Consider the following 11,777-nt stretch of genomic DNA (forward strand, 5'->3'; position numbering starts at 1 on the left):
GGGCAGGGGAACTGAATAGGCATTTTCCCAAAGGAGGCACACAAATGGCCAACAGATACATGAAAAGATGCTCAATGTCACTAACCATCTGGGAAATGCAAATCAAAACCACAGTGAGATATCATCTCACACTTGTTCGTATGACTGTGATCAAAAAGACAAGAAATAGTTAAGCATTGGTGAGCATGCAGAGAAAGGGGAATCCTTGTGCACTGTCAGTTCAGAGTTGGTTCAAAATTAGTGCAGCCACCATGGAAAACAGAACTACCATATGATCCCGCAGCCTCGTTTCTGGGTTTATAGCCAAAGGAACTGAAACCGTATCTCAAAGAGATTTGTGCACTCCCATATTCATGACAGCATTATTTACAATAGCCAAGGTACGGAACCTCCTAAGTGTCGGTCAACAACAGATGAATGGATAAAGAAGACGTCACATACATACACACTGGAATACTACTCAGCCATGAGAGAGAAGGAAATCCTGCTGTTTGTGACAACTTGGATGAACCTAGAGGGCATTATGCTAAGTGAAATAAGCCAGACAGGACAAACACCGCATGATGTCACTTACATATGCAATTTTTTAGAAGTCAAACTGATAGAAACAGAGTAGAAAAGTGGTCGACTGGGCTGGGGAAACAGAGAGGCTGGTAAAAGGACAGACTTTCAGCCATAAGATGATATGGTCTGAGGGTGTTTTTCCCTGACGGATAGTTGATGGGGAGTCCCTGCCCCACGGTCGTTTCTATATCCTTCTTCCGCCAGCTCCGAGCTGGGGGCGGGGCGAGGGGCTGGGGGCGGGGCTCGAGCTCAGGAGACCCGCACCTTCCCTCCCAGCAGCAGCGTCTCCGCCGCCGCGAGCCGCTCCCGCGCTGCTCCCCTCCGGCCCGACCGCGAAGTTGGTTCTCTGAATCCCCGTGGGCTGGACGGGGCGGCGGGCAGAGCCGGCCTTGCGCGGGGAGCCCGGACACCCGCAGAGCCGAGGCGGGGCCGTCGGGGAGGCCGCGCGGACCTTTGAGCATCCTTGCGCTGGGCCTCGCCCAGGTCCCCGGGGCAGCCGCGCGTCCCCGCCCGTGTCCTCGTCCTGCGTCCCTCCCCGAGGCGCGCAGGTGTCGCCCGCCGTCCGTCTTCGGGGCGCGGACCCTCCGCCTCCGCCCGGGACCCGCCTGATCTCCCTCCGGCCACTCCCGCGCGCCCATGCGACCGGCGAGGCCAAGCGCCCGGCTGCCCGCGCTGCTGCTGCTGGCGCTGGTCCTGTCGCTGCGCGGAACCCAGGGGAGGCCCGGGGGCCGCAGGGGCGCGCGCGTCGCGGGCGAGGAGCCGAAGCCCTGGCTGTCCCTCCCCGCGGCCTCCCGGAGCGCAGGTAAGCAGCCCCGCGCCCGCGGCCCCGTGCGCCGAGCCCGGGGCGGGAGGACTCGTGCGGCCCGGAGAGGCGCGCGCTCGGGGAAAGAGGCAAAGAGCTGGTGAGACGTACCGCGGCCGAGACGTAAGTACCCAGAAACCCATCTCGCGGAGGAACCGGCTCGACGCGCCCCTTCCCCGTGAGGGAGGCCGGGCCTCGGAAGCGGGGGCCGGAGCCCGAGGACATGCGGTTTAGTCCCAGCGGCCGAGGTGGGGCGGACAGGTTAGCGGCTGGCGGCGCGTCTTTCCGGGCCAGCCCGGGTTTGGGGATTGGGCCAGGGCCCTGGCGTCGCGCGCCGGGACGCCCCTTTGCGCCCCCCTGGAGCTGGCGCAGGGCCTGGGTGGCTGAGAAGGCTCCACCCGCCGCCGCGGCTCCCGGATCAGCTCTGCGCGCCCAGGTTCCTGGCTGCTTAGCGGTCCAACGGGTGGTGCGGATGAGAAAAGGGAGAAAAAGTAGCCGACACGAGGGGTCCTGAGACACCCCAAGGCGGCGAGGACGCGGCCGAACGAGGAGTAAACGTGAGAAGCCCGGGGCGAAGCGGCCCGACGGGGCGGCGGGGCTGCGGGTCGCTTAGGGCAGGAAGGCCGGGGCGGGCAGGAGGAGGGAGCGGCTCAGACGCGCCTCTGCTGGGAGCCCGCGCACCTGCGGAGCGAGGACGCGCTGGCCGCCCAGCCCGGCAGCAGCAGGCGCCCCTCCCCGGGGGCCGCCCCCCCCCCCCGCCCCGGCGGCACCCGCTGGCTGAGAGGTCGCAGCCCAGGGCAGCCTTGCTGTCATCTCCTCGCTGTTCAGCCTCTTACTTCACTTTGAACAAAGCAGAGAGGGGTTTCTTAGGACCGTTTTCCTTTCATGATGGTTATGATATAAATATATACATATTCACCGCACAAATGTTCATCCAGTACTTGCTGCGTGCCCATCACCATGCAGAGGCCGAGGCCACCCAGGGGAGCAGGCAGTCAGGTGTCTGCGCTCTGAGGGCACGTTCTAGGTGGGGAGGCGGGGAGGCTGGCGCACAGGTAAACCCAAAGAGGAGGCCCGTGACGGGCTGAAGGGGAGGCAGGGGATGGAGAAGGTCCAGGAAGCTGAGACGCGTCACTGAGCTCCAGGACCTCGTCCGGGGCTGGGCAGGGCTCTCCAGGGTGGTGGGGACGCACAGGGCTTTCCCGGAGGGGAGCTGGGCAGGGCTCTCCAGGGTGGTGGGGGACGCACAGGGCTTTCCCGGAGGGGAGCTGGGCAGGGACGGTGACCACCGCAGTGATGCAGTGACGGCACCACACCCTTCTCATCCTCGGACTTGCAACTGCTCTTGGCCCCAATGTTTATCTCAGAATGGAACGTCACCTTGGAAAGTAAACGAGTGGGAGAAAGTCTCAAACTACAGGAACATTCGTGGTAACATTAATTCAGACCTGTGTCATTGAAGTTGAACAGATCTTTTCTCTGTAAAAGGCTGAAGCCTTACCGAAGTGAGTTTCTAGGGAGAAAGAATATTTTATTAAAAGTTAAAATGTAAGTGGCAACAATCCAAAGTTTAAAAAAACAACACAGCCCGGCAGAGAGTGATCTGTGCTCCACATCGGTTGCTTTCTCCAGCTGTTTGTGAGGTAGTCTTTGGATGACGTGAGGAGGAAGGGTGACTCTTTTTTTTTTTTTTTTTTTTTTTTTTGCGGTACGCGGGCCTCTCACTGCTGTGGCCTCTCCCGTTGCGGAGCACAGGCTCCGGACGCGCAGGCTCAGCGGCCATGGCTCACGGGCCCAGCCGCTCCGCGGCATGTGGGATCTTCCCGGACCGGGGCACGAACCCGCGTCCCCTGCATCGACAGGCGGACTCTCAACCACTGCGCCACCAGGGAAGCCCGGAAGGGTGATTCTTTACATCCGTATCTGAGTCTGTGAAAGTGAAGGGGACACTCGGACATGGGTCAGGGACCGACAAGGGCGTGAGTTGGCCCTATCCACGTGGTCCTCACAGGCACACTCGGGTGTGGCGGGGCTCACAGCTCATTCAGGAGGAAACATCTCCCAGGCTCTGGAGGCTAAGGACCGTCATCCCTGCCACGTACCTCGGGAATGCTGACCCTGTGATCCTGCGGCATAGTACACAACATCCCCCGGGCCTTTGCATGCGCTCTGGGCTCTGAAACTCTTGCTGCACCTGCGGCTGTGGTGCCTCCCTTTTCTGTAGGTCAGCGGCTTCCCTAAACACTCCCGTGAGGCTCGAGGTGCAGGGATCGGTCCACGTAGGGGAAGCAGTAAGTGGGGAAGCCTCGGGTGAGAGGGTGACCAGCGAGGTTGCCATTAGAATTGGAGGGGGCACTGGGAAGGAGGAGGTGTGAGAGGTAGGTACCCATCACCCTCAGGATCCACCATCCCCGGCCCCATGCATTGTTCATGCATCAGTTCATCTAGCCACTCACAGCGCACGCCTGACGTGCTCTGATGGGCGGAGGAATACGAAGTTAACCAACATTATTGACTCGTGCTGAAGGAGCTCAGGTTAATGACCAAACCCCACTCCCCATGTCTCTACAATCTGGTCCTTCCTTTTTTATTGTCCTGCCCATCGCCCTGGTTCAAGCCTCAGGACAATGTCACACTGTCTCCCTAACTCGGGTAGCGCCCCCTGCTGGGCTGCCTCACTGGGCTAAGCATGGAAAGTGTGTGTTTTCATAACCTGTATCCCTTCTCCCCTCTGTTGTCTGACCATCACACCAGCAGAGTGGAGCAAAGAATCGTTCCCACAACTCTGCAAAAGAAAGGGAGCACTGGGGTGCTCGTCACTGAAATGAAGACAGAGTCAGATGTCTGAGAGTTGGCAGTGGTGGGGCTAGAGAGGGGGGTTGGAGGAATTTGGGAGAGAGAAGGAATTGGTGTGAAATTCGGGAGATGGAAGTATAAGGGGGACTTTTAGAAAGTTTTGACGGAAAAGCTTTGCCTTTTCAAGAGATGTCACTGAACATTTACATTGTTCTGCAGACTTCATGGAATCAGATTTGTGTTGCTGGGTTGTTTTGGGTTTGTTTGTTTGTTTTTAATGTAAAACCTTGCTGGCAAGAGGCTTAAGGCAGGAATGTGAAGACCATTTTGGAGAGGTTCTTGCAAACAATGACAAATGAATATTCTTTTTTTGAGATTAATACATCATTTTAATTGTAATTTAAAAAATAAAATACTTAGGTTGATCTTATCCTAAGTGCTTAAAAGTAGGTGCTTTAAGTGTCTTTTTAAAAATTCTTTTAAATTTTATACTGGACTATAGTTGATTTACAGTGTTGTGTTAATTTCAGTACGAATGAATATTCTTAGTACTGCCAGGCTGTTTCCTCCCCAGTCACAGGTCTGCAGTGGCTTCTCTGGGTTTCCCAAGAAAGCCCGAACGTCTCCTGAAGGCAGGACACTTAAGTCCCCTGTGACCTGCCCCAGGTTCTCACAGGGTGCGGGTCGCGTGGGCGGGGCCTGCTCCTTGCAGATGCCGAAGCCGCTGTCTGTGCTATTCTGCCAGCGTGGAACGTACTCTGTCATCTCTGCCTGTCAGAATTCACCTCTCCTTCCAGGCCCTCTTCCTTCATGATGTCTTTGCAGCTATTTCCGTGTGAAAAAAAAATCTAAATCCTAAATTCTTTGTAACAGTATCAGTGAACTATTACAGATACTGTACATTCCAAAAATATAGTTTAGCAAGTATTGTGGTACAATTTTAAATAATTTAAACACTAGGTATATTAAAAATCAGGGTGCCCATACATACCACACATATGTTTCTTTGCTCCATCAATTGCATGGGCCTGGAAACAACCATACCCCAGTAGCAACAAGCACACCTGGTACCCAGACTTTGGTTTCCGTTTTTTTGCCCTCGACGCAGCTTGTGGGATCTTAGTTCCCCGACCAGGGATTGAACCCAGGCCCTAGGCAGTAAAAGTGCCGAGTCCTAACCACTGGACCGCCAGGGAATTCCCAGACTTTGGTTTCTAATACCATCCTCTATAAGAGGAGCCAGGGCTCCTTGGAGAAACGACTGATACTAACACCGAGACAGGCAATTATTCAGGATGAGCCTGGAGCATCCTGTAGTGCCCGAAAGTAAAGAAGTGATAAAAATTCAAAACACCACCAACAAAATCCCGCATGATGACATAATTTTACTGGAAAGAATTCTGTGTCTTGTCTTTTAATAATCACAGACTACAAATACATTAGTAATAATATTATAACTTATTGATTATGAAATAATTCACTGTTGAATGTTCAAGAAGCTTTGTATCTTGTTTGGAACATTTAGATGACTGCTTTCAAACTTGAATGTGCAAATGAATCTCCTAGGAGTTCTTGTGAAAGTGACTCTATAGGTCTGGACCTGAAATTCTATATTTCTTACGAGCTCCCAGAAGAGCCATGGAGCAGAGTTATTAAGAAACATGAATTTGTTTCAAATACGTATATTTTCCCTCAGTGGTTCTCTCAGCACTGATGTAATAAATCTAGTTCTTATTTTTGAAAGTAGAATTGTTTTTATATATTTAGAAAGAGAATAATCATGCCAGCTCCTTAACTAACGGAAATGATAACTCAGGGAACTATATAACAAACATTTCAATTCAAGTACATGACAAATGCTAGATTCAAACATAAAGTAATGCCCTTCAGTACTTCCAGAGGTACTAAGGATTCACTAACATGGCTTTGGAAAGAATCGATCATGGCAGGGCAAGTTATCTTTATGGTAAGATATTAAGTTATATGCAAGTAGAAGCAAACACGAAACATTTTCTCTTATTTTCTAGTTGTTCTGTATTAGGATTTTTTATTATTTCACATGATCTCTGCTCATGTTTAACAACTACTGAGCCCGCGAGCCACAACTACTGAGGCCACATGCCACAACTAGTGAGCCTGCACTCTAGAGCCCGTGCTCTGCAACAAGAGAAGCCACTGCAATGAGAAGCCCATGCACCGCAATGAAGAGTAGCCCCTGCTCGCCACAGCTAGAGAAAGCCCGCGTGCAGCAACAAAGACCCAACGCAGCCAAAAATAAATAAATTAATTTTTAAAAATGTTAATGAAAAGAGTATGCACTAAAAAAATCTCTCTTCCTCCCACCCCCAGAATCCTTGTCGCTGTTGCCTCTCTGCAGACAATCACTATTTTAGCTGAATACAAATAGGATGCTACAGAGCAGGCACTGGCAACCTTTCTCTATTTCAAACATTTTCAAAATATTTGGGGCTTGGTGGGCCATACAATCTCTGCAACAATGTCTTGCCCCTGCATCCTAGCACGAAAGCAGGCATAGGCCACGTAAATAATGAGCATGGCTGTGGTCCAATAAAACTTTATTTACAGAAACAGGCGTGGGGCAGGATGACTCCTGAGGGCAGTTTGCTAACCCCTCCACAGGCCAGCGCTGTTCGATAGATGCACGGTAACTTCTCTGTAAACCTTTTATCTCGTCTCTGCATCTATTCTCGCCCCTCTGTACCAGGCATGATGATCTTTAAAAATGAAGCTTGATGGTATCACTCCCTTGCCTAAAAATCCTTGCCTTCTCCTCACCCTTAGACAAAGTTTATAAAGGATGGTGAACATCCTCACCTCACCCCTCCCCGTCACCCTGGTCAGAGCTGGACATACAGACTTGGAATCGGCTGCATGAACAACCACAAGCTCATGTGTTTAGTGCTTGTCATTATAGTCTACTTGTAAGGGTATTAAAACTTTTTTATTGAGGCAAAATTGACATACAACACTACCTTGGTTTCAGGCGCACAACATAATGATTCGATATTTGTGTACATTGTAAAATGATCAGAAGTCCGGTTACCATCCGTCACCATACAGTTAACTTTCAGGGTTTACTCTTGGCAGCTTTCTAATGTGCTCTACATTACTGACTATATCCTCCTGCTGTCCATCGCACCCCCATGACATTTATTTTATAACCAGAGGTTGGTACCTCTTGACCTCCTCCATCGCCTATTCTGCTTCCTCCCCAATGCCCCTCCCCTCTGGCAACTACTGTTCTGTTCTCTGTTTCTGTGAACTTAGTTTTGTTTGTTCATTTGTTTTGTTTTTTCGATTCCACGTGTAAGTGAAATCATATAGTATTTGTCTTTCCTGTCTGATTTATTTCACTTAACGTAATTCCCTCTAGGTCCATCCGTGTTGTCACAAATGGCAGGGTATCATTCTTTCTTATGACTGAGTACTATTCTGTTGTATACATATATACCACATTCATTCATCCATCAATGAACAATGAGCAAGCCCTTAGGTTGCTTCCGTATCTTGGCTATTGTAAATAATGCTGCAGTGAACACGAGGGTGCAGATATCCTTCTGAATTCGTGTTTATAAGGATATTTTTCAATGATGGAAATGCATTCAAGAAATTCTAAAGTTTTTTTTTTCTTTTCAGAAATATTCCCAAGAGATTTGAACTTAAAAGACAAATTCATAAAGCATTTCACAGGTAGGCATGAACTTTATCAGTGATTCAATTAAATAAAAAGATTGTAGCATATTTACTCCATGAGGCACCGAGGCTATGAAAATAAATGTATGTTAGAGGCTCACAGTCCTGTCAGGGAGGTCGGCAAGTGCTATCAGCTTGTTCTAATGGTGATGGGAACCAGATCTGGGTGAATGATAGAAGTGTAAACAGAATTTTAGGGAGACACAGGAAGTGGACAGTTTTGCCGAGAACTACCAGAAAAGGCTGTCGTGGACACAATATATAAGCTGGGCTCTAAGGATGAATAGGGTTTTCCCGGATGAGAGAGGCGTCCTGGTCAGAAGCAATCCTTTGGACACATGGTGTGGTTTGGGGCAGGACCGGGCGGCCAGTTTAGGCAACGGTGTGTGTGGCTACTGGGCAGAGTGTGGCTGGAAGGCGGGTGGAGTCGTACTGCGATGAGTCCTCCGTGGTGCGCTAGGGATTTAGCTGTGCTCACGGCCAGCGACACGGCGGAAGTGTTTCTCACAGGGCAGAGCAGATTCCCTTCCATATGTCACATGGTAAGCGCTGGTGGCTTTCTCTCCCACGACACTCCTTGGTTCTTTGTATCAACTTGGTGAATCATTACAATCATCCTGTGCCCCATGTTCTAGCAAATCACTTAATTTGAAGCGTGCACCCTGACCTTTCCTCTGTTTCTAGTCATCCCCTCGCCTTTCCCTGTTTTACATCTCAGGCCTATAAGCTGGGAAAGATGTGGGTTCCCCCTTGACCAAAGCCCAGGGCCACCTTGTTAATTAACTTTGGAACGAGGCAGTGAAGACCCTCCTGAGGCACCGGGAAGTGGAAGAAATTTCCTGATGTTTCTAGAACCCTGGTAGTGGCACTGTGGGCTCCCCTACTTCTATCACTTCCATAAGAAGCAGACTCCAGATGTACGGATGAATTTTGGTGAGGACTGTCTTGGGTTTGTGGGGAAAGTAAGAGAAGTCTCAAGACCCTGCCCACCTTACAGTGGTCCTTGACACAAATCACTCTAAGTAGAAAATGGAATAAATGTCTCTGCATATAAACATTCATTCCTATTAAATAAACAACTGAAGAACAGAAAGTGGAAACCGTGGATATTTATTTTTTATTCTTTCACATCCACTTGATTTTTCCTCTTGATTTTTTTTTTCCTGTCTAGAGCTTTTCCCTCTTACTTATTCTGAGGAGTTCTCCTGAAATCGAATTATGTTCCATTATGTGAGATGTTGAGAATGCGGAGTGAATTTCGATTGTTTTTCACAGATTACACCTCACTGCCTGCCCCAGAGTCTGGGGGAGGAGACGTGCCCACAGGCAAGGTCTTTTAAGGGCATGGAAAGATGTAAACCAGTTATATTATCTCTATCCATAAAGTGCTGGCAGATTTGATTGGAAAACACACATATGTGTATTGTAAGCATTCTTTTCCTGTCCCATAGGGCCAGTCACATTTTCAGCCGAGTGTAGCAAACATTTCCACAGGCTCTACCACAACACCAGGGATTGCTCAACACCAGCTTGTAAGTAACTTGGGTCATTTTTGTCCTTTTTAAAAAATCTTTATCCAACAGTAAATGCATGTGATTTTAAACTTCAGCTGTCTGTGAGTGGGAAATAATAGACTAAACATTGTATGACCTGCTGTTTATAATATTGACGGTGCTTAAATTTAAGGTGTGTGCATTCTGCTGACACCGTGAGGAATGAAACTGCATTTTAATTGGGACTATTTCAGACAGATCTGAAAATAGCCAGATTTCCTTAAGGACCACAATGTCTGTCAGGATTTATCATCTGATAAATGATAAACCTTTTATCATTTATCAAATTCCTTGGCATAAATAAGGCACTCTCTTATATAAATGGAAAAAAAAGATGACCATGAAGTGTAAGTCAAAATTTCCCCCTGAGTTTTTACAAGTAGTTTCATGTCACATCATTTGTATGCTGAGTGATAGACTTTTCTGAATAACTGTAGCGTGCATTTTTAAAGGTTGTCTAAAGAATTCTTTTGAATTCTTAATTTACTGAACTAAATAGCAATTCCAAACATTATATTTAAATGCTCCCCTTTAAACTGCCCAAATCATCACTAAGTGTGGTAACTCAGATGGCTATTTTTAAATTCCTTCCTAAATCTAAACTTTCTTTTTAAAGAAAATGAACTTTAAACATTTTGTATTTTTTTAACTAAATTGGTCATCTTGAGGGATATTTAATTTTACTTGGGGTGTTGAGTCAGAGTTGTTATGATTTTTTCAAAAAATACTTGTGTTTGATGACTAGAGAAAATGAATCTTGTTGGCATCTAGGCAGAATGATTAAGTGGTACCACAGCGTGGTGGAGAAACTCTGGGCTTTGGAATGAAACTGCTTACTAGCTATGAGATTCTTAACATGTTGCGGCTGTTTTCTCATCTCGAAAGTGAAGATGACAATAACATCTATAGCTGCTTACATCATCAGGAGAATTAATGAGAAAACCCAGGTTAAGTACTTGCTATATTAGATGTTTATTAAATTATAGCTATCATTATTAAGAATTAGTGACAATAATTTAACATGATTTTCCCCACATTTGTAGTAACCATATACACAATTTACTTTTAAATGTTTCTCCTAGATTACAAAAGATGTGCTAGATTACTCAAAAGATTAGCAGTGAGTCCTCTGTGCTCACAGGCATAGAAGACCTGCATGTGAGTATGTATTTATTAATTTTTCTTATTCTGTTTAACAGCCTGACTCTCTTAAGAAATTTTGGACCATTTAAAAAGCCCAGGAAGCTGATTTTAGCACCACCAAATGAACTTAACCTGTGGATTTTCCACTTCATGTCAAAGCTTGGTCTAAATGGTTTATTGAATTAATAAAAAATGTCCTCAACAGTGATTGAGTTAATAGAAACAGCTTTTTGGCAGCCTTACGAGTCCTCAGTGATTTTTAAAAATATTTCCACATTTGATGTTATGTCATTATTGTGCAGAAACCGTATGCATATACACATTAGATGAACAAAACTATTTAAAGGTCTACCTTTTTTTTAACTTGTCAAAGTATAATAAAAGTAGATATAATAAAAGTAGGGCCCTAAAATTTTGATTTATGCAATATAGGTTAAAATAAGAGAGGAAGTATTAGAAGAATAGAGGAAAAAGCAAACAATCAGACATATAGTGAACATGTAAGCATTTTGCCAGAGTGAAATTAAGTCAGAATTTTCATTCTGGCTAAATGACCCTTGGAACCCTAGGGCAATAAGATATTTGTATGACCTAGATAAATCAAAAGCAAATTCTAACATTTATTTACAAAAGTAGAGTCTATACAAAAGACTGAAAGGTGTTCATTTCTTTGCAAATATTTTCCTAATCAGTAGTTCTTTCTGGTGTAGTACAGAGTCAACATTTGGGGGGTGGGAGTGGGGAAGGGGGGTGTCGTCAGCGTTCCAGTACCCCGGACAAGTCCCTTTTAAAGTTCCTCAGCTTTCGAGAGTGGAAATCAAAGTCCTGGAGAACCTGTAGTCTGGAAGTATCTGTGAATATCTCGATCTGGCCAATGTAACTTAATTTATCCCAAATAACTGCATGGGGATTTACTTACCCATCTGATAGCTTTGCTGTGACAATTACTGAGACAGTTCTGACCTATTGTTGATGTTGCTCTTCTTATTGAAAAAGCAATTATAAATTAATAATAATAATTGGCACTCAATTCTGCATATTTAAATTTGCTGAACTAAAAAATTTCCCTTTTTTTAGATTAAGAAAATAAGTTAGATCATTTCATTGTTCAGTGGCAAGATATTCAAATCAGTTACTCTCATCCCATCTCAAACATTTGAATAATGTAAAACGTGAATAAATCAAGAAAACTTGATTGTGACCTA

At 46.8% G+C, this 11,777-nt stretch overlaps 1 protein-coding gene across 1 annotated transcript; it reads left to right on the forward strand.

Moving 5' to 3' along the window:
* Positions 1–1,200: 1,200 nt before the first annotated feature.
* Positions 1,201–10,576, forward strand: ALKAL1 (ALK and LTK ligand 1; the record flags this gene model as incomplete). The annotated part of the gene is made up of 4 exons (XM_082601210.1): positions 1,201–1,366; positions 7,820–7,873; positions 9,328–9,408; positions 10,512–10,576. The coding sequence occupies 4 exons, from the start codon at positions 1,201–1,203 to the stop codon at positions 10,574–10,576; spliced, it is 366 nt and encodes a 121-aa protein (XP_082457336.1).
* Positions 10,577–11,777: the final 1,201 nt, after the last annotated feature.

Source organism: Mesoplodon mirus (genome assembly GCF_964341445.2).
Source record: "Mesoplodon mirus genome assembly, chromosome: 16".
Classification (NCBI taxonomy): Eukaryota; Metazoa; Chordata; class Mammalia; order Artiodactyla; family Ziphiidae; genus Mesoplodon; species Mesoplodon mirus.